The 22,348-nt window shown below is 40.7% G+C and overlaps 2 protein-coding genes across 2 annotated transcripts in view; one reads left to right on the top strand and one right to left on the bottom strand.

The window, feature by feature from the left end:
• COL4A6 (collagen type IV alpha 6 chain) overlaps positions 1 to 8,501 on the top strand; it is a 91,277-nt gene extending 82,776 nt beyond the window's left edge. Inside the window, exons 35-45 of the mRNA XM_010173339.2 lie at positions 467 to 574; positions 1,001 to 1,072; positions 2,328 to 2,453; positions 2,798 to 2,914; positions 3,763 to 3,924; positions 4,858 to 4,956; positions 5,218 to 5,364; positions 5,932 to 6,048; positions 6,768 to 6,959; positions 7,133 to 7,419; positions 8,064 to 8,501. Of these exons, the coding sequence (XP_010171641.2) occupies positions 467 to 574; positions 1,001 to 1,072; positions 2,328 to 2,453; positions 2,798 to 2,914; positions 3,763 to 3,924; positions 4,858 to 4,956; positions 5,218 to 5,364; positions 5,932 to 6,048; positions 6,768 to 6,959; positions 7,133 to 7,419; positions 8,064 to 8,324 (1,688 nt within the window). The 3' untranslated portion in view covers positions 8,325 to 8,501. The remainder of the gene's footprint in view (positions 1 to 466; positions 575 to 1,000; positions 1,073 to 2,327; positions 2,454 to 2,797; positions 2,915 to 3,762; positions 3,925 to 4,857; positions 4,957 to 5,217; positions 5,365 to 5,931; positions 6,049 to 6,767; positions 6,960 to 7,132; positions 7,420 to 8,063) is intronic.
• A 2,067-nt stretch (positions 8,502 to 10,568) lies between these two features.
• ATG4A (autophagy related 4A cysteine peptidase) lies at positions 10,569 to 21,225 on the bottom strand. The gene is made up of 12 exons (XM_010173338.2): positions 21,108 to 21,225; positions 19,881 to 19,952; positions 19,429 to 19,527; positions 18,055 to 18,156; positions 17,441 to 17,513; positions 16,020 to 16,099; positions 15,021 to 15,208; positions 14,833 to 14,911; positions 13,733 to 13,878; positions 13,073 to 13,129; positions 11,782 to 11,893; positions 10,569 to 11,480 (listed from the first exon to the last, which is right to left on the bottom strand). Exons 3-12 carry the CDS (start codon positions 19,487 to 19,489, stop codon positions 11,416 to 11,418), a joined length of 963 nt encoding a protein of 320 aa, XP_010171640.2. The 5' UTR covers positions 19,490 to 19,527; positions 19,881 to 19,952; positions 21,108 to 21,225; the 3' UTR covers positions 10,569 to 11,415.
• Between the last annotated feature and the right edge of the window lie 1,123 nt (positions 21,226 to 22,348).

The raw sequence follows: 22,348 nt of genomic DNA, 5'->3' as shown, positions 1-22,348 counted from the left end.
CAGCTGCTTACAGGCAAGGCTGCTCTAAAATCTTCCATTGCAACACTCCTCTCTGTTGCCTCCCTAAAGCCAAACCTACCCAGAAGAATGGCTACAAATGTCTTTGGCAGGTAAATTCTCAATTTTTTATCAAAATTAAAGATGGGAAAACAGTGAAATTTGTTATTGAAATATTTTATTTGAAAAAAAATTTACTTAGTTATTCAGTATGTGAGCTGTTCCAGTGTGTCATTTGGTGGATGATGAAGAATGTCACTGCTATGATTAAAAAAAAAAAAACTATAAAATAAATAGCTTGATAAATGCTGTGCTAGTAGTGGTAGTGAGGAGAGATTTGGATCTGGTTTTGCTTTATCTAAATAGTGGTTTATTCACTCATTTTATGAGCTAAGTGCAGGAACAGAAGCTGTGGGCTGTTCCATCCTGGATGTGTGTAGTACAGGAGCATTTTTCTGCTTGTTTTTAGGAATCCCTGGAAATGCTGGGCTGAGAGGAATCTCTGGGCCACCGGGACCTCCAGGGCAGCCAGGATCTGTCGGATTCCCAGGAGCTCGTGGAACAGCAGGACCTAAAGGTATGTCTGGAGACTGCACATGGTGGGACAAGTTGGGCCAGAAAACCAGTATTTCAGCCAAGTGTATCACAGCAGGCAGGCAGCACTCTTCCATGTGGGCCAGCTGTGCGTGGGAAATCAGCTCATTTCTTGGCAATGTTAGTGCAGGCACCAGCTGCTAGAAATGAGCAGAGGAGTGGTTGGAAAGGGAAAGGCTCTCACTTGATTTGGATCACTGATGAGTGTTCACTGAGGGTAAAACCAGTGAGAGCAGTGGGAAGAGTTTCCATGAAGGGGGCCTGTGTGAAGGAAGACTTTACACACTGTGTTCCCCTGTGTGTCAGGTTTCTCATACATGCCGTAGTCTCCATGAAACATCTTATGCATTTCCAGCTAACTAGATTATTTGTTTATTTGCTCACTTGTGTGTTCTCAATGTCTCTTCAGGGTTTCCTGGATTTCCAGGTTTAAATGGTCTGAATGGCTTGCCAGGCACAAAAGGGTCTCCTGGAACACCAGGTAAAGGAAATGTGTAGTAGAAGTGTCATAGCTGGGGAAATGCATACACTGGTCCATCAGGAGAGCAGTATTCCCCACAAAATTCCCCTATTTCACACAGTTCTGGATTTAAATATAACCTGAAGAAAAACCTCAGGATACTGAATGTGCATGGACAAATCCTTCTTTAATGCCAGTAAGAATAGGATGCAGCCTCTGGAGTGAAGCAGCTTTTCTGATTATAATTGTCTTTGTGTTCCTGAGGGACAATGTCACTGCTGGAAAGTGACATATTTCATATTGAATTAAATAAAGCTCTTCTATTTCTAATGGGTGTTTGATTTTAGTAGGGCAGGATCAAATGTTTGCTTTGAGTTGGGCTTAGTGATGACGTATTTCCTTACTGCTTTCTGTAGCCCTCTCAGAAGGTGATTTCTTTGATTAGGTTCTGGATTCTGCTTTTGGGAATCATCTGCTGGATTTTTTTCATATTTTTAACTGTATGAAATAGAATGTGATTCTGTTTTGCAAACTGTGTTTTACTAAATGCAGAGAGGTGGAGAAAGACCTTTCCAAAGAGACTGGTTTGGTTACAGTCGTCTTGTAAAGCAGCACTTAAAATTTGTGGCAGATATTTTATGCATGGAAATGGACAAACAGTCTCGATGTGTACAACTCAAATGACACCTGTGTTTTCTTTGTTTAAAACATTCTCTATTGGAAGGTAATGATTTACAGCATATAGATCCTCCACAGTTTTACTGAGAGAACTGCTTGATATTTACTCTTACCAGAGTGACGTGCTGAACGTCTCCCTGCAGCTCTTCCTGGGAGCTCTGCCCTGCACCACTTGTGCCTTAGCGTGTCTTCTGCAGCAGTCTGTGGAAACTGATCTTTCCATGTCAGAGCATGAAGCCCTCTAGATTATTTAAAGACCAGAAGCTTGAGTCTATGTTACATCCTCTTGAGAGAGACATAGCACACAGGCTGGCAGGCAAATCCTGTCACAGGAGTGCTATGTTCACATCCTTATGCAAGAGCTTGTGGAAAGACCAGAAGAGTCACATGGATCTCTCTTGGCATCTTGTAGATTGTTTAAACTAACTCTGCACAACCAGAGTATCCCATGAGGCACCAAATCTGTTTCGGTTGCTCTACTAAAAACAGCAGAGTAGTAAATTGCTATTTTTTTTTAATTACAACTCTATGTAATAATTTAACTGCTATTAGGCAATTTGAATAGGCTTTCTTATCTTTGTTAACCATGTGTAATTAGGTCTGAGTGAAGCTGGACTGAAAGGCCCTGCAGGTCTCCCAGGTCCGAAGGGTGAAGAAGGTTCTCCAGGCTTGGGTAGAGGAGCTGTAGGATTCCCTGGACCAAAAGGCTCATCAGGAGACATGGGTAAATACTTATGTTCTGGAAGCCCAGCAGCTCAGGTTAACGGTTGCATGGTCAGCACAATAATCAAAGAAAACTCCTAAAGCCACAGAGGTGATTAGTAGTTTGACAGGTAAACATTAAATCTGTGATGTGGCTATATGTTTCAGAAACCATTGGTTACATAGTTCTCCCAGGGTCTATACCTCTCCTGAACAGCATAATATAGTGATTTTTCCCCTCATGTAGTGAAATGCCTCTTTGTTCTCCTCAATAGAAATACTGCTCAGCGACTACTTTTGTCCATGTCTGTGAAGATCACTGAAGAGCTTTGGATACACTCTCTCACTTTTTCTTTCTTATTCTAGGTCCCCCTGGTCCTGTGGGACTGCCTGGCTTGCCAGGAACACCTGGAGCTTCTCTTCCTTCGGATATACGTGGGAGACCTGGGGATGCTGGCGTTCCAGGGACTGATGGGAGTTCAGGTATGAAGAAAAGCCTCTTAAGGAGAGAGGAGGCTGTTTCTTTATGTGCTTCCTTTGAAGAGCTCTGAGGGAAAATTACTTGGATGAGTACTGTCACTTTAATAACCGGGGGGTTAGATCAGAGCTTGAGAATGAGAAGATCTGTGTTCAATTCCTGCCATTGAATCCTGATTTGATTTAGCCTGTTATTAAAGCTCTCTAGTCCGTATTCATTTCACCTATTGTGGTACTGAAGACAGACTTGAGCACCAAGGTAGGTACTTAAGCCCATCATAGTATGTCTAAATTTGGACACCAGCTCCATTTTGGACTGTGGTTTCCACAGCTGTAATCAATAGGCTCTGTGTAAAGTTTAGAAGTATCCTGTGTGAGCTGGGAGGCAGCAAAGCTTCACTGCTACTTGGAGGAACATAAGAAGCACTTGCTGTAGGGTTGACAGCAGGTATAGTTTGAAAGATTTGTCATGAGGTCGTTGGTACCCTTTCAACACCTCACAGCCTTGTCAGAGCAGCTGAGACTCTAGGCCTTTCCCTGGCCAGGGATTTGAAGCCACTGCTCTCATTCTCCTAGGGAATGTCTGAGTCCCCAGGCTAGCTACCAGGTGGGGCAAGAGCTATGCTGAGGCCCAGAATTTGAAGCTAAATTACTGTGGTTTACAGGATTTAAAAGTTTGTGAGACCAAAGTGGATATAAGCGAGTGGAGTCTGGTTCTTTTCCTTTGGGAGGAAGATGCCCCTGGAAATAGACACCCAAACAATGACTGTCCTCCAGAAAGACACACTGGGGATAGCCCCAGCGTTTACTTTGCCTGAGGAGCAGATTGTGCTAATTACCCCTGTTGTCTCTAGGTCTTCCAGGTCCTCCAGGACCACCAGGTCCCCCTGGCCCAGCTGCTGACCAAGGTGACACAGGGAGTCCAGGTTTCCCTGGTGTTCTTGGCTTGAGAGGCATTAAGGGTGATGTGGGACCCACTGGTCCAGTTGGACTCCCTGGAGCATCTGGATTCAAAGGTAAGATTACCTTGAAAGGGTCTGAGTATGGTTTGGCAGCTGTCACCTTGACAGTATGAATGGCTGTTGTGTGGTTAGTGTGACCACTTTGAAACAAATCCTCGTTCAGGTGTAAGTACAGCTGAGTTTGGTCTTGCAGTCTTCTCTTTTGGCCCACGCAGATTTTACCTACTGACCCCAAAAGCAGCAAAGTGAGGCCAGTTCCAGGTGCTTTTCACTATGCCCCTAATGACTTTTCCCCTCATATCTTTATTTTTTTATGAGTAGATGATGTCCACTGTGTTCGTTGACTACATTTACCTGCCTGCATATGCAGTCAAGGCAAAGACGAGATGCTGTTTCATCCCACCTGCCATGTATGCTTGGAGGCATAGTGTGGTGGATTTAGGTCTCCACAAGAGGCTAAGAGGATTGTAGGAGTTAAGAGATCTTGTTCTGGATTAAGGCAGGGATCAGGTTGCTCTCTCTTTGGTCTCTGACAAAGGAAACTAGAGGGCAGCTACAAAGAACTCTAGTAGCAAGGTTTCACAGAAACCGTACAGCTCAAAAGCCAGGAGAGGATGGAGAACCATTGCCAAGTGAAGAACTATGCTGTCTTTGTAGGCTGGCAGACCCTATCCCTCAGTGCTGTGCACAGAGGTGAATTCCAAATAGAAAAGATGTGTCCTCCCCCAAAGCTTTCCCTGAGTTACCCAAGGAAGGAGAAGAATACTTTCAAGAAAATGTAATTTTGTAGCAGTGGAAATTCTTGTCTTGAGGCTCTGCAGCCATTCTGGACATGGAAATGGGCACAGAGTTCCTTAAGGGTTGTGGCCCCCTCCATCTCAGAGCTGAACTGCTGTTGCTGCCATCAGTGTGTTTCTCAGTGCCCCAGCCGTGGATCAGAATCAGGACTCTGTGCTTAGCCCCTGAGGTATCTGTGTATCTTTGCAGGTATAAGAGGAGAGCCTGGCCTTATGGGGATGCCAGGTAAAGATGGGCCTCCGGGGGATCCTGGTCACCCTGGCCTGAAAGGTGAAACGGGCCGGCGAGGTGAGTGCTGGAGGATTTGCAAAGCTGTACGTTATTGCACGTGGTTTGGGCTGGGGAAAATTTCGGAGCTCCCTTAATGGGCTTGTCTGGGGGACTTAGTTTCTTAGAGATTGAAATAAATTAGGAGCTTGACATACCACTTCTTACAAAGCTACCCAGTGCTTAAGTTAGCTTACTTCTCCTTTGTGACGCTATTTTCATCAAAACTGTGGTTATTTTTTTTTGGTGGGGTACTTACACTGTCCTTTGCACTGTGTGCAGGTCTCCCTGGCCGACAAGGGGCTCCAGGTATAACCCCTCAGCCAGAAGAAATCACAGCCCCTGCAGGCTTACCTGGTTTGCCAGGAATTGATGGTGTCCCTGGCTTTGATGGAGATCCTGGATTCCAGGGTCCAGCTGGAAAACCAGGTAAAAAGTGCACTCAGAACACTGAAATACTGGCCTTTTGGAAGAGCAGCACTATGTTTTCAAATGCATGAGGAAGGTTTATAGGTTTTTCTAACAAAGGAAATAATTCCAACAAAATGCATACAAATATAATAATAATTATTAGAATGTATTTGTTAAATTCTGTTTGTACACTTTCACAGTGTTTTTTAATTAGGTTACAAGAGCTGGACCATTACACTAGCAGATTCTTGTTTTCCCAGGGCAGGAATCTTGTGAGGCTGAGATGAGAAGAGTTCACAGACTTCCACAGCCATCAAATTGAAACCTGAGTCTTAGGTCCAATGTGGCTTCAGACTACCATCAGCAGCTTAGCTCACTTCCCAGTGCTACATTTTCAGCCTTGTCTAATGTTCAGCTGCACTTCTTGATCCTTTAACAGACAATCAGATGATGTGGAATCCCTGTATGGAGTTAGTTGTAACCACAGCTATTGAAGATTGAGAATTTATCTTCTGGAATATGATTGCAGGAGTGAAGGCATTAGTATGAGGAAATAATGACAGTAGTAAGTGTATTTCATTTCAGGTACAAAAGGGCTGCCAGGAAGATCTGGTTTGAAAGGACGTGATGGTTTACCTGGATCACCTGGCATAGTCGGGGATCCAGGACCTTCAGGTGCCCCAGGACCACAAGGATTTGAAGGTAACTCTATGATTTGGGGAGCACAGGTCAGAAAGAAGCAATCAGTAGAATTGTTTGCCTACAGGTTCTGCAGAGACTCTCCCCAACACCCAGTTACCTTAGGAGACCTTGTGTCTGGTATCTGCAATGAAGTAAATTTAATCTGCAGAGAGGAAGATGATGTCACATGTCATTGTTGTCTCTCACTACTGCTGGTGTTGCCCTAGGTACAATTCTGAACATCTTTTGGGTTTAATGTTTTGTGGATGTGGGAGTCATCTTGAAGATTGAAAAGAGCAGAATGGTATTCAGAGTGAACCCGGCTGTGAGGGTTGGATAGTAGAGGTTTGGATTCTGCCACAGACTTGTACAACTTTTGGCCTTTCTCTGTCAAAGGAATATCATCATGAAGAGCACTGTAGCAAAAATGAATTAGGTTTTGGTTGGTGCTTTGAGATCCTCAGGGTTATTGTGCTATGAGATATGTGCCAACACATTGGCACCAGAGTTATTGGGCAAAGAAGGAAAATTAAGTGAGGTAGGAAATGGGTGGATGCTACTGTGAAATGACTGGTTTTGGAACTGATAAGTCTAGTTATTCATATAACAACCATCAAAACTTGGGCTCCTCGTTGTACAAGACTGACATAAACACCGTGACAGCAACCCCCAAATCGAGTACAGAGCCAGCTGATGTCCACACTGCTGTTAGTAATGGTGACTCCTTTTCTGTCTTCTAGGTGTTGCTGGAAAGCCGGGCTCACTTGGTTTGCCGGGAATGCCTGGTCGGAGCGTGGGCGTTGGATACACTTTAGTGAAGCACAGTCAGTCAGACCAAATCCCACCTTGTCCTATAGGAATGAATAAGCTCTGGGACGGCTACAGCTTATTGTATGTGGAGGGGCAGGAAAAGTCACACAACCAGGATCTTGGTGAGTTGACAGAATTCTCTCAGGCATATCCATGTAGGCCAAAATCCCGTTTCAAATGAGCTGTCGTCATTGATACCACAGGTGGCTGTGCCATCCTCCGCCACTCATGTCTGCTGTGTATGAGTTGGAGCCTTTGGCAGATGATGCAATGACCGCTTCTCCAATCTTTCCAGGCTTTGCTGGCTCGTGTTTGCCTCGCTTCAGCACCATGCCTTTTATTTACTGCAACATTAACGAAGTGTGCTACTACGCCAGCCGCAATGACAAGTCCTACTGGCTCTCCACCACTGCTCCTATCCCCATGATGCCAGTGGACAGTGGTCAGATCCCACAGTACATCAGTCGCTGCTCAGTGTGCGAAGCACCTTCGCAGGCTGTGGCTGTGCACAGCCAGGACATCACCATCCCACAGTGTCCCCTTGGCTGGCGCAGCCTGTGGATAGGATACTCCTTTCTTATGGTAAGGATACTACTGCTAATGCAAAGGTAGCTTTAAACATTTCTAGATCTCCTCTTTGATTAGGTGATTGAGACTATTCTGCGAGTTGCTTACAGGAGACCAGAGCCCTGTAGCTTCTTGCCCTAGTGCGTGTCTTCTGTATCAGCTGGACTGCTGCAGGCTTTCTGAGTTTGTTCCCGTTGAGCTGGCCTCACCTGTACTGCTCAAGTTCAACAGTAACACTGAGGCAGCAGTTCTGTATCGCCACAGATATTCTTTGTTCTTCAAACCTTTAAATGTGGAAATGCTAATTAAGCTACAGCATTGTCTTAATCCCCTCTCTGTGGAAAAAGTACATCCTTTTCCATTGCACTCTCCTAGAAGCTTATTAGTGTAAAATTGCTAGAAAAGCATGAAGTCAGCATTATTGTTTCCAAATTTTCCCAGCTTGCAAGTGAAAAGCTGGCTTTCCATTAGACCAGGCCTGTATATTCAGTCCAAGTTCATTCCTTTGCTGCTTCACCTCTAGCCCTGACTCAAAAGCCAGATATAGCCAAGATGTAACTTTGGTTGCATGTTTTAATCCTTTTACCATGGAACTGGAGGACTCCCCTTTTTATGTCCCGTTCTGTTCCTTTGCACTCAAACTGACATCTTTATTGCAGCACACTGCGGCTGGTGCCGAAGGCGGAGGTCAGTCCCTTGTCTCACCTGGCTCTTGCCTGGAGGATTTCCGTGCTACTCCATTCATTGAATGCAATGGTGCCAGGGGAACGTGCCACTACTTTGCAAACAAATACAGCTTCTGGCTGACGACTGTTGAACAGTCGCAGCAGTTTGTCAGTGCTCCTCCCTCAGAAACTCTGAAAGCAGGACAGCTTCGAACAAGGGTCAGCCGCTGCCAAGTCTGCATGAAGAACTTGTAATGACAAAAACACAGTAACAGTCCTCGTTACCCAAGACCAGACATCACTGATGTGAAGAAGGATAAACTCATAAACCTGTTTTGTGTGTGGTTGATGCGTGAATCAAGACAGCCAGAAACTGAGTGTGAAGTCCAGGAGTTTGCCTGCACACAGAGGAGGAAAAGCCCAGTGCTCTGACACCTCTTTTTTTTTTTTTTAATGGAAAATGGTGCTATGCTCTTACTTCAGTGGGGTTTTTTCCCTCATTTATGGCTACCTCAGAAAGTCTCTGCGAGTTCCTTATTCAGACCAAAGAGTAACTGATGTTTCACATTACACCACTCCTCTGAGGCATGTGCCAGTCATCAACAAGAGAGGCTTTTCAAAAGTTAAGCTTTATTAGTGTCTTTGCAAACAGTATTTGATCTAGTGTAAGGGAATGAAGACTCATTCTCCTATGAAATACAGAGCTAGCTAAAATTTATCAGTGTTTTGTAGGTGACTTAGAAACTCTAAGTATTAATGGTTGATAACTGACTTCCTTAGGAAGACTCAAAGATTCTTTTTTTTTTTTTTTTTGCTTTGCTTATTAAACAGATAGGACGTTCTTCCCTCCAGTGACAGGTAGTCAATTCTAATCCAGACTCCCATCCATGGTTGAATTTGTAGAGCTACCCTGGTGAAAAATGCAATTTTTGATGTGAAGATGAATCTAAAACACCTCTGGCATTTTTCATAGCTTTCTATTGAAATATGTTCCAGGTACAGGTACAATGTCTGCTTCCAGGTCTGTGCTTATCTTCTTGCAGTCAAATGATGTGCTGCCACCAGAAGCATTTCATTCCTATGAACGTAAACCTCCTTTCTGAGGTAGCCTTGGCACACTTGTTTTGTAATTATTCAGGCTGTGTGTATTTGAAAAGTAGAGGCTTTACTAGACAGCATGCAAGCTTACGCAAACGTAGCAATGCACAGTTATAGGATGTACATTTTTTACTGCTACAGCCATGCTGGGTTGTACACTTCCTCTGGGCTTTATTTCTCTTAGTTTAAAAAATTGTATTTCTAGTGTATGCTCTGTTAACTACTCATACTTTCCTTCAGGGTGTAATTAAAGAGAAGCGCCACTAACTGTATTATCCTTGTATATTTTGAGGGAAAGGCATGAAAAAGGTATGCTAATATATATATATAAAATGAATTAATTTAGTTGGGCTAAAGTTATTATCAACCTCTCTAGAGTGAAGCGTATGAAATCCTTACATACTGACATCTGAAAGAAGTGCCTTGCAAATACACTGTCACCTTGGCTTAAAAATCTTTAAGATAAATTGTTCAGAAAATAATTATTAATGCAAGGCTGAGACATTATTTTAAAGCATTATTTCTTTACCAGATTCTAGGGCTCTAGCTCTGTCCAGCGAAGTACTTAAGAACATTTGAGCAGATAATATTTTACCTTTAATGATTATTTATATGCCTAAGAGTTATGTGGGGAATAAGGATGCTGTACTCCACTGATTGATGGCGTTTTTCATTTTTATTTTTTAAAATTAGGTGCTGCTTTTTTTTTTTTTTTAGCAGTTACTGCTGAAGATTGAGCATTTCAAAGCAAGGGCTTCATTTCTGTCTGTGGGGGGAGAGGGCTACAGGTGCTGTTACATGAACAATGAGTTCAAGTATTAATTAAGAAGTAATGCTTTGTTTTTTAAAAACCCATGCAGCTAATCCATGCAGAGGGGAAGAAAGTTATACTTTTTCCAAGTCTGTAGTTTCCAAAGGGTGGTTAATAAACACTGAAGGCAAAGAAGGTGAAATACGATGTGGTTAACTATTTTCATGGACATCACATTGGCCCTGATCAAGAACTGCAAGTGAGAGGAGACAGCATTCAGTATTTCTCTATGTTGTCATTTATTGGTGAAGATGAAACTGTCACTGTCATGACAGAATGACCATAAAGGGGACTGTCTGATAGTAAAAAGGAACTTTAGATGGGGTTAAAAGACCTTTGCCTTTAATTATGCTGAGCTGTTTTTCTTATGGCTGCTAGAGAGATACTCTGCCTCAAAACCAAAACCGCACAGGCTGTTCTGATAAACCTGGAGAATTAAGGCACTTATACCAAAACAGACTGCAAAAGGCAACAAGTCAAAAAACAACAATTAAGTAATTTGCATATGCCTATATATTAAGTTTTAAGATAACCTGGTTTATATTTAGTTCACACAAACAAATTAACAAAATATAGCAACATACAACCTATGAAAAGCTTAAGAAATTTATTAGATGCACAGATAAAGTGCTGTAACAGAGAAACTTGTGTAAATCTTTTTTTTAAATAAATAAGGTACAGTTAAATCACCTTTGACTCATTTTAGCTCCGAAAGAAAAGTCAGCCTAAGTTTTAATATCTGAATTTTAAGGTCAAGGTGACATATATCATAACTATAACAGTGGTTGTGATCTATATCAACTATTAGAGTCTCCTGTTCCTCTTGAGGTTTCCCAGAAACAGGAAGGCTATTGCAAAACGTATACATTAGACATAGTTCCTTTTACAGAAACATTTTTGTAATAAACTGTGGTTGCTCAAATACATGTTAAAATATTTAACAAGGAAACAATTTTCTTCTGATCCAGTCGATCTTTTAAACAAGACAATGTATTTTTTCTATGATGCAGCCCACAGGAGGGAACAGAAGCAAACATCCTCCTTAACTGAAGACTGTTTTGCTTTAAGAACTAAAATATTGCATTATATGAGAGCAAGAAATATCCATTTGGGGTTATCCCTTTCTCCAAACATAGAACCCAGTGATACACTTATTTTCGCCTTGATCTCAAAGGTCCATTTGTCTTCAGGGAAGACACACATTAAAAAGATGTTTCCCTTTGAGGGTCTCACTGCAAGGTCTGTTACTGCCTTTCCATCTGGGGAAGTTCTTTGACAGCAGGAACGGTCACCGTTGGAGTTTTGGATGCTACTAGGTTTTTGTGCTCTGTCATCTGTACTTTCAGGCACTTTGGGGCTAACATGGCTGTTTCATTTAAGTCAATGCAATAATATTAGCAATATGTTCAATACGCAGAAGGGTCACCACAGTTTCCTTCATACACTCAGGATTTCAAATTCTTCTTCCACTTCAAAGAGCTTGTCAGTAGATTCAATGAGTTCTGGAAAAAAAAATAAAATCTAAAGATATGCCTGATTTTGTTTATTTAAAACCACAACCAACAACAAACTTTTCTGGAATGTGTCCTTCAAAGTATTTTGTAAGATATAAAAAACAAAATCTGTGGTAGCAATGGTTATGTGGCCCGTTGGGATAACTGTCTGATATTGGGTAAGAGTAAGACATTTAATCACGTGGTGAGGGCTTGACACTTAGGAAAGCGCAATTATTCCACCTGTGATTATTCTGTCTGCTAATGAGGAACGCTCTGCTGTCTCTAGTACTGTCAGTGTGTACTGCACCTGCTCCTGTCGTTGTCACTTCGGGCTTTGTTGGAGGTATGAAAGGAGGCCAGTGTGGTGGGTGCTTCTGGACCAGCTCAAACATCCGTAGACTCTGTTGCTTTAGAATCTCCTGAGGACGGAACACTTTCATTTTAAAAGTTGCCTCAAGAGAACGTTCAAACACAAAAAATATCTGCTTAATTAACAACATTTTTAATTATGTATGTCTATGAAAAAACAAAGGCTTTATGCAGACACACAGTGAAAACCTGTTATTTCAAGTTCCTGCTTCACAGATCTCTGACATATTTTCCTACTGGAAAACACACCTGGAAGACAGATCTCTTGAACTGTCCTACAAGTTGCCAGTGGGCTATAATTAACTTTGATATCCATACATCTATAAACTTGTTTACATGTAGCACACAGAAACCAAGAACATACAATATTTTCTGCCTTTTAAAAGAAAATTCCTTGCATGGACCTCTCTGCATTCAAGTTTTCTGTTGATCAACGGGAAGAAAAGACAGATCTATCAGCTCCAAAAAACAACAGGTTTTGAAGGGTAGGTTTTGATCAGGAGAAACAAGTTATTATTGAAGCCAAATTCTACTCCTCTTCAATCAGGTAAGCTATATCACATCCTGTATTTCAGTTATTTACAAATTGTTTTCCTTAGCCTTTTTTTTATTTTTTTTTTTATAAATGCCTTTAGAGGTTGAAGTTCCTTGACATTCCTACTTCTGTTGCTTAGTCTACCCAACTGCATGCAGAAACGTCCTCAGGTCCTTTTCCTGTGGCACTAACCACCTTTTGTGTGTCCCACAGTTCAGCAGCAGCTGGAAGGATTCAGTGCTTAGAGAATCAGATCTTTTGAGGCACCAAGGACTAGCAGTCATAATAAGAACACATAATAATATATGATGTCAATCAATACAAAAGGATTAGGAAGCAAATAAATAAATAGCTAAAACATGGCAGTGAAAACTTAGTCATTTACTGAGAAATAAATATTAAAAGTAAGTTTCATCCAGTAACAAGAGTAGTGCCAAAAAAAGGAACACTTTTAAGGGTATATATTTAAGGGTATATATTTACACCCATTTCCCAAGTGTCAGGGTTCATGGCTGTCAAAGTGCTGAACAAGCTCCACTTAGCAGTTCAGTAGTACGGGCTGACCCTGACACACTCATGCATTCTCCTCTACGGCTCATTTAATTTCCGTGCAGAGAAAGATGCAATGGGAATTTCCTTTTTTAAAAAAAGTATATATTATTTCATAGGGAACAAATAAAGACAGTATTGTTACCTTTTGTACAAGACTACACCAGTTATCAAAATCACATTCTTCTTTGCAGAAGAAGCCCTAAGGAAAAAAATACATACAGTAGTAGTATGAAATAAAAACAGTATGTGGAGAAGTGCAGGATGCTGTGGTATCATTATACATTGTTTAAAGCTTTAGAAACTTATGTCTCAAGTGACAATCACCCATAACCCAACCAAAGGATATTGGCACAGGATCAGATTTAATTTCTTCAACTACTACAGTATCCTTGTGACATATACTGGATGACTTCTACAAGTTTAAAGATTTGTAAATTATGATATAAGTAAGTTAAGCTTAAATAACTTGTCCAGAGTGACCATGCCTATACAGTAGTCATGCAATAAAATAAGGGAACATGATTAGCTTCCTTGCTTTGACCTTTAAAATACTTCTTGCAAAAGGTAAATGCTGCTCAGTAAATAAAATTAATTAGCTCCCCGAGATACAAACAGCCAGTTCCCTGCTTGACCTATATGCATCCTATGTTAATATATAAACTGCCATATGTTGAATTTTAGATTGGAGAAGGCTGCCCTGTGATCTTCATTCTGCTCAAGGAAATGCATTACTGCCCTTACCAACACACGGAGCTATTACTAAGACATAAAGTTTACACATTGAGTATTTCTTAACACCTACTAAAGCTACTGAAGGGTCCAAATTCATGATCTTCATTCTGTGTGGGGCTTGCTGGCAGTGGAAGCTCTGGTCATCAACTGTGCCATTTTCTTCCGAATCTACAAAACTCTGAGTGGTGTGAGGGTCCAAATAGATCAGCTCGTTGCCTGTACAGGTAAAATCCATATGTTAATAATAAACAAGAGACTTTAATAAGCACTTATTCCATCCAGACTTGTAAAATAGAAATTAAGTTATCATCACAGTCAATATCTAGACTTTTTAGCTAGGGAGTCTCCAAGAGAATCAGAAAGTTAGACACAATAGTTTCCCACAGGGTATTTAGTATAATTTTTTAATTGTGACCTCTTACTATAGATTTTTTGGTTTGTTCTGCCTCTGTCACATACTTTCCTTTTTCTATGTGAGGTTCAGTACATTTTTTAAAAATCTCAACTGTTGTGATCCTTAACATTCCATGGATGGAAAGGTACAGGATGACCACAAATGCAATCTATAGTCCCATCAGGCATTCATTCAGGAATTGGAACAAAGAAGTCTGACTATTACAGTTCAGGTTTTACAAAAGAAAGAACAAAATATCCATAAAATTATGGATCAAACTGGGGTGAAATCTGAAAGACTGAATCTAGTATTAACTACTGCTTTAATTAATAAAGGAAGACGTGGAAGAAGGTGAAAAAGATACCGCTATCAGAAAATATTAGAAATACAAGAAAATAATTTAAGAAAACTGTAAAACAAAAGAATAAAACTGGATGTCTTAATGATTAGGGGAAAAAAAATAAAATCAGTATTTTAGCAGTAGTGACATTTGACACTTGTCAAATGCTATTGACTATTCTTGGTGTGTTTCCCTTGCTTATATCATTACTTATTTTTAAGTCAAGCTTTGGTGCTTTTCCATTCTGTAAGGATGATATCTTACTGTTCCTGAAGTATCTGAGCTATGTTTCTTCATTTCTTCTACTCTATTCTCATGCTTAAACCGCTTACTATTTCCCCTTCTTAAAAAAAAACAAACAAACCAAAAAAACCCCACCCCACCCCTATCTCTTTAGATTATATGCATATTGGGAAGAAGTTCCTTTTTTCCTTACCTAAAAATCCTATGAAGTAATAGGCATTATTTGGTTTCCCTCCTAATGCTCCCAAGGACTGTGGCATCTTAAAGCATTCCTAGAAGTTGAAAGGGAGAAAAATTAAATTGTATCAATAAACAAATCAACTACAACAGATACCCAAACTTATTTCACAGTAAGAAACAATTCCCTGAAAAAGCCCTTACTTTAAATGCATCAATATACACTGGGTTGATGTGATTTATCCCCAGCCGCAGAGGTATAATAAGCAGGAGCGGTTTCCAGCCTGTGCAGAATCCTGCTGTGTTCTTGTTTCGGCCAAGAGCACTTCTGTGCAAATGTGCACTGCTGTGGGCTGCGCTGCTGCCCTGGGGAGGGGACCAGCACATTTTCTCTGTGGGAATAACAACAGAAATCAATAAATGCACAGAGGAACACAGAGCAGATCTTCCTCTCGGTCATGCATTAAGCTACTTTGCCAGACATCTTTACAGAGCTCCTGCTTTAAGACAAATGGAGCAGGGCATGGGAATCGGAACTATTTAGCAGAAGTAATTGCAGCCAGACAGAGCATGTGCTGGCACGTTAGTGAGACGTGAGATAAACGACTAGGGGATGAAAATTTAAGACTGAAGTTGCATTTACTACTAGCATTATTAATACTGTCAAGCTTTGCCCGGGAAATGAAATGGCAGAGGTAATAGCATTAGAAACTCTTCTGGGAACTCTTCATTTCCAGTGTGTGAACATAAAATAAGAAGTAGGGACTGACGTAGAAATAGGCTGTGGGTAAATACCACTTGTAAACCCACCTTTATTTCAACTGAAAATTAACCCTGGCCACGTGTTTCTCTAGGATCTGCCCCTGGTTTCTCTTTCCCCTGAGAAAAGCACATCTCTGGCAAACTCTGTATCAAGAACAATTCTCTGCATTTCTGCACAGTGCAACCTCATTCCATTTCTGGGGTAGGAGTTTTGCAAGCACAGACCAAATTCCATCTTCTCCCAGACTGTGCAAGTTGGCCACCAAAAAGGCCCATGCTGTTGTGTGCTAGCCTTAGTTTTGGACACCCAAACCCTGAGTCTGCCTTTCCTTTATTCCTCTCCTTACCCTGGGAACAAAAGTATTTTGTTTATATTTAGATACATTCAGGAAAGTGGGGTCAAATCAAAAACTGTAACCAGAGAACTAATGTTTCACTTACTGATGTCTTCAATGACAACTGTATTGTCCATAGATACATAAACTGCTAATGAATTCCATTCATCAAATAAAGCAAGCTTCCTAGAAAACATTAAGGTAATAATTAATATAAACTAATTAGGACCACAAGGGTAGCTTTTCATTCAGGACAATTAGATGGCTCTTGATTAAAAAAATTGTTTCTTTGGAAAAGCATACTTGTTGGAATTATTTTTTTTTAAGTCTCTGTGTAATGAAAAGATAACTTTGAATATTTAATATTTACTACATTTAGAAAAATAAATACTGAGTGGTACCAGGAAAAGCACTCACACTGTACCATGGGAAAACTGCTTTGTCCTTTTGCCAAATATAGCGATAGTAACATCTCAACCACATAATTAGGTTTATTTTTTATTGCATTTAACAGCCTCCGCAAGGGGATCCTGCCCATTGTGCCTGCCATTGTCTAGAGAAGGAAAAAGATTCCTGTGCCAGTTCTGCACATCACTTTTTGCTTAAGAAGTGGAACTGTTTCTGTGCACATGGACAGCAGACTCAGGACATTAAAAACTAGATCAGCTGAAGGTTTTCAGCACCCAAAAGTTAGGAGGGAGGTGTTATAGCACAGATTTCTGTCTGCTTACGCAAAATCCAAAACTGTGGAAGGGAGTTACACTCTTAAGCTGTGCAGCAGAGTCAGCTGTCTAAAATAAGCCAGAAAAACCTGTATGTGAGCACTAAGCCATGAAGAATTTGTAAGTGAAAAGAGCTGGAGGCCAGGGCCTGCTTTAGTCCTCCTCTCTCTCCAGAATGTGTGCCTGTCCTAGGGCTGGAGAGAATTGCTGCTCAGCACTCAGGACCTGCAGTCTAGCCTCCGCTTGAGATTTGGCATCTTCACCTATCCCTCAGAAATGGACCAAAATCACCTCTTTTATAAAAGCATGGCTTCTAGACTAGGAGCCACCCATGTCTGCCATGTAGCAGCCTCGGGCAGAACTGCAGCCCAGACAGTGAGGAACTGCAGTTCAGTGCCTGCTGGGCCTCGATGGCTTCACCCTGAGGTTTTGTACCACCACTCTGATCTGCCTGGTGGCACTCTTGACTTGTCAGAGCTGTGTTGCTTTGTGGGAAGGAACACACATCTCTGGTGCCTATTGGTTAGGGGATGTAGATGGCCCAGCATGAGAGACCTTTTTGTAGGTCTTCCCCAGGCTCTTGATCTATTAAAATTTAGAACTTGCCCAATCCCAACTCAGTACCCAACCCCCAGGCTACAGCGTCGTGGTCTGTGCTGTACTTGCAAACACATGCTGTGTATACTCCTGACTCTGAGAGGGGCAGATCAGCCTTTAAAACTGTGTCTTGCACCTTATCTTGGTCTCTGAGCTCAGCTGCCCCCAAGGGAGTACGTTCCGAATGAGCTACTGCGATTTGACTTACTTCAGTACTTGAGCAACTGTATTTGGTCCAAACCATTCTCCAATCGATTTCCCCTCTCCAACTCCCATCTGCGCTGTTTTGATGAGGGGACACACACATGCACACACACAGAAAAGACCACAGAGAGTCTGGTCACAAAACAAGTTAAATAGCACGACCTACTAATAATCTGACATACATTCTAGGGCAAACTGTATTTAGCAACAACTATTTTCTCAATCTATGCTCTTCTCAAATTGTAATGACTGCTAGTTCCTTTACAAAAGGTTTCTAAACTGTAATGAGAATGACAAATATTAGCGTCCTTTATTACAGATTACAGCAATAAGCTTTGTGAATGTCTATTTTTAATACTATCAACTCTGATACCCCAGGTTTACTTACTTTATCGAGAGCTAGATTCTAGTATACAGCTTTATTTAGGTCTCAGTGAATAACATTTCTGAATTATTATACTTTGTACCCATTTGCATGTATTTATGTTTATGTATAAACATATACATTGTCTTCATAATCACCTTTTTAACATTTCTGAATTAACATATTTACAATTAGAAAGTTTCAACACAGTAGGAATTTCAGTGGAAAAAACCAAGGTGGTTGTGTGTTCTTACCCATTTGGTGGATGGAATAACAGCAATCCTTTCTATCTAGAAAGCACCGTAAGATTCTATGATATTCTTCTGGTTGTTTTTTGTGTTTGTCCCATTGCCAATCTTACAGGAAAAAAAAGTTATACAGATTAAAAAATAATAATGTTTCCATCATCCCGATCACATTTCTAGATAGCAGAAAGCCACACAATGAGATGTCAAAAGACTGATGTACAATTCATCTCTAATATTTATATTTTGTTTAGAGTTCCTAAAAGTCACAGCTTATAATTTATTATCAAGCTGCTCTTTATGGTCACAGGCTTGATTAAAAATGTCAACTGCAGATATATTCTGAGTGATCACTGTTGAGCATTGATAGCTCTTGCTGTATGCGAGCTTCCAAGATGGTTGCAAACTATATGCTCTTTAGATTTTGTTCGATTTGTAAGCATAATGTAAGCATTTGGAAGATAATGATCTAAGATCCCTAAAGCAAAGTCCAAACACAATGCTGACCCTCTCCCACAGCAAAATCCAAAGCTTTTAAAACTGCAAAATTCTAATTTGCTTGTTTGCCTACTCCTTCAGTTAAATCTTTGCACCTCCATTCTGTGGATTCAGTTATTCAAGTGGATAAATCCTTCTGTGGAATCAGTTATTGAGTTAGTGAAGTAGAGAAATCCACAAAGCATGTTGCCATAGAAACCACAGCACCATAGCATGAGGGTTACAGACCTAACTAATAATTTAATTAATATGGCAGAAACACACAGACTAGACCTTAAAAGGAACTTTTAAAACTGAAAAATTCTCATTTTCCCTGTTCAGTCAATATAGAGGGTGCATGGAAGACTCCTGTTAGCTTTTACAAATAAGACCCTTAAAACTTTGTTTAGCTGTTTAAACACTTACCCCTGATCCTGGGATGTGAGGTGTTGATACAGGCTTAAGAGCTTGCACTAATGGGTTCTGCTGTGGGGTTGGGACCTCAGGCTGGTGATGGATGAGTGGTCTGTGAAGTACTTTGTATGGTGTCTATCACTATGTCACTGTGTGTGAACGTTTGGTGGCTATGTAAGCAATGAAGAGAAGGGTAAGCACTCAGACCCATGGTGGCAGGTTTTCCCTTGGCCTCAACATGGGTATTCCTCAAAAAATTGTACAAAATAACGACAATGTGATTCCCTATTTGTCCTCCCTCTATTTCTACTTCTCTGCTTAAGGCTAGCATGATTTCGCCCCTTCAGACAAGAATAATTCACTAATAACTTCCATCAGGGCATCAAAGAAAGTTTCAGTAATAAATTTAGCTTTTGTGCTTTTTTGGAAAACTACAACAAAAACTAAACAGCCTCCAGACAACACAAAAGTTCCCTCAGCAACAGTACTCACCTCTTCCTAAGTGTCTGCAGATCAGAGCTTGTGCCAGCATCATCTGCCCGCATCGCAGCATACAGCCCCAGCCAGCATCAGACGAAGGACCAGTGCCTCCTATTAAAAAAGTTCGTTACCATCAAGATGGGCTTTAAAATGAGCACAGCACCACAGAGAAAATCTGAGTTAAAATCTCTGACAACTGTCCTGTGGATAAAAGGCACTGAGCAAGAGCTCTTCTTTCCAGATTGCTGGTCTAACTTTACTGCTTGCTCTACAAACATGCAGACTTGATTATATGCAGGTACAAGTAAACACAGCTTTTAATAGCTTTAATATTTTGTTTGCATAACAGTTAAAATGATGCTCAAACTGTTCTAATACTGTAAAAATAACGTCTCGGTCCATGATAACATCACTAATTCTACTGTCTTATTTATAACAAAGCAGCTGGTCTGCTGAATACTCACCAATAGGTGAAAACTTTCTTCTATACGTAAACCAGAGGCGAGCACTTATATCCAACAGGAACTTAGATTTGTCTGCAATATTTTTAAGAGGAAAAATATTATTAAAGTGAACTTTTAAAACTGAAAAATTCTCATTTTCCCTGTACAGTCAATATACAGAGTGCATGGAAGACTCCTGTTAGCTTTTACAAATAAGACCCTTAATACTTGAAACATTTTTTAGCTGTTTAAGCACATAGAGCTTTTGTATGTGCTAATTACAGTTAACTTATTCAGGATGAAATAATTACTAGTCAATGAAATTTTACAAGGTGTTTGGAATGACTATGCCCAGCTTGAATGAAACACCTGTGGAGAACTACATCCTCAGGAAAGAACTGGTAAAGCAAGTTAAGAAAGGTGAGGAATTTCTACATGCAAACCAACATGGAATTATGCATCATCTCCAAACCCAACACAAAGTAATTTTAAGAAAAGGTTAATAACATTAAATTTATTTATTTATTTATTTTTAATACATGTGCTTACAGAATTCTCCCAAAGGTTCTGAAGAATTCTTGAGAACCTTATTTACTGCAGTTTCTCTGAGCCGTGGCTCAGACTGACTGGCCTTTTCAAGGGATCCTTCAGCTGCTCAAGGCTGTATGCTGTACCCTCGGCTCTCCTGAACACCACGCCACTGCCTCGGACATGTAACGCAGGAGGATGCCCTTGTCTTCTCCCCACGGAGCAAAACTCATTTCTGAAATCTTATTTTTATATGATATATAAATATCATCACTCTGCTATGACTTTTAGGTCATGTATTTATTTTCATCAAGGTACAGTACATGCCCTAGATTAATTTATTATTCTTTTGAAATATCATTTTAGTTGCAAATAACAGTCTGCAGACATCACCCCTCAAGGGAAAATAATATTAGTGATACTGAACATTCCCCTAAAATTATTTATTTATCTATTTCTGAGGCATTTGATGTGGAGAAGTGACCAGACTCATACCTGACTGGCCTTTGCTACACGTACGATCTCTTACGGTAGAAAGCACATTGGTAAACTCCTGGTTTCGTTGTAGGATGAATATCACTGCTTACAGCTGGCTTCTTATTGATGGAGAAAAATAAACTTCTCTCATAAGTCATTTAGAGAATGTAAGGAGATCAGGAGCTGCTGCTGCAGGTGAATCTATGAGCGTTCCATACAGATTCTGCAGATGAATGTTCATACCTGTGTTTAGGTGGTGTTGCCTTCCTAGAATCCACACTGGCTCATCAGTTTCTGGAAATTCTTCTAAGTAGTCCGACAAAATAGTGATCTGGTTTTCATACCTAGATAAAACTGAACAGGAATACACAGAATTCAAACTCCATTCTGTCGCTTTGTTCTTTTACGCACAACTTGGAGTTCTTAGACTGAATTAGTTGTAGTTAATCTCTGGGTCTTCTGGCCAATGCTGCCAGCTGCGTTTACTCTTTTCCTCTAACAAGCTGCTCCGACACTGAAATATCCAGCGTCTTGGCTGGTTTTTATTTTGATCCTCAGCGAGTGCTGAGAGAATAACATGGCTGACACCTTGATTATAAGCAGTCTGACTGAAGCCAGCAGCAGAAGTTCATGTTGGCTGCAGTGAGAGTAAGAGTTGATTCAAGGAAAGGAGAAAAGGGAAAAACAATTTAGGCATCACGAGATGTGTGTCCATGCTCGATTTTAAGCATACAAACACTGCCACTCAGAGTGGTTAAGGCCTTGTGCTTAACGGGAAGCATGTGAAAGGTGTTAGCAAGGCTGGGTTTTACTTTCCTAACAGATTTGAAACGCTTCAAAATAACAAAAAGTAATAATGTTGTTATTCAACGCTGCATCTATTTACTGTAAATAACAAATGATAATTAATCTAAATAGAGAAGAGGATTCAATAAATTTTTAGATATTTTATTGAAGTAGGGTTTGTTGGAAGATGAAAACGGGCCTTCAAGTGTAAAATTAATGTAAAATCATTTATTTTATATCAATTTTAAGGAGCATCCTGCTAAAAAAAGCAGACACTGGAAGTGAAAGCAAAGACAATTATATTTTACTGTTCAAGTAATCGCACATATATACAGTATAACGAGTGAATAGTTGGCAGGCAAATATATATTTTTAAAAATTTATGTAAAAATATACATTATAGCAATCGGAAGTGGAACTGAGCTACACCACCCTCTGAATCGAGCACCCAGGGCCGCACTGAAGATCCACCTTCTCCGCAGGTCAGTGCGGGCAGTTGTCAAAAAACACGATAAACTTCTTTCTTAAGAGTGTTGACAGAGCAAAAGAACCTCTTGCCCCGCGCTCCGTCCTCTCCCTCGGCAACTCATCACTCGGGCACCCACAGAGCAAACAGCCCCTCTGCGAGCCCAAAGGCGCCACGGACCCTCGCCCCTGGGAACCGCCTGTCCCCTGCGCGGCCACCTCTGCCCCACACC

The sequence above is a fragment of the Antrostomus carolinensis genome, unplaced genomic scaffold (assembly GCF_000700745.2).
Source record: "Antrostomus carolinensis isolate BGI_N321 unplaced genomic scaffold, ASM70074v2 scaffold148, whole genome shotgun sequence".
Taxonomy (NCBI): domain Eukaryota; kingdom Metazoa; phylum Chordata; class Aves; order Caprimulgiformes; family Caprimulgidae; genus Antrostomus; species Antrostomus carolinensis.
Note: the sequence above shows the minus strand (reverse complement) of the source record. Positions and strands in the feature narration are given on the sequence as shown.

Excerpts from the sequence above, each read along its gene's own strand:
- ATG4A (XM_010173338.2), bottom strand. The coding sequence starts at position 19,489 with ATGCTGCGATGCGGGCAGATGATGCTGGCACAAGCTCTGATCTGCAGA. Across the intron at positions 16,100-17,440 it reads ACAGTTGCTCAAGTACTGAA|GAAGCTTGCTTTATTTGATG; the intron begins GTAAGTCAAATC and ends AATGTTTTCTAG. Across the intron at positions 11,894-13,072 it reads GGTGTAGTCTTGTACAAAAG|GAGATTCTAAAGCAACAGAG; the intron begins GTAACAATACTG and ends TTCCGTCCTCAG.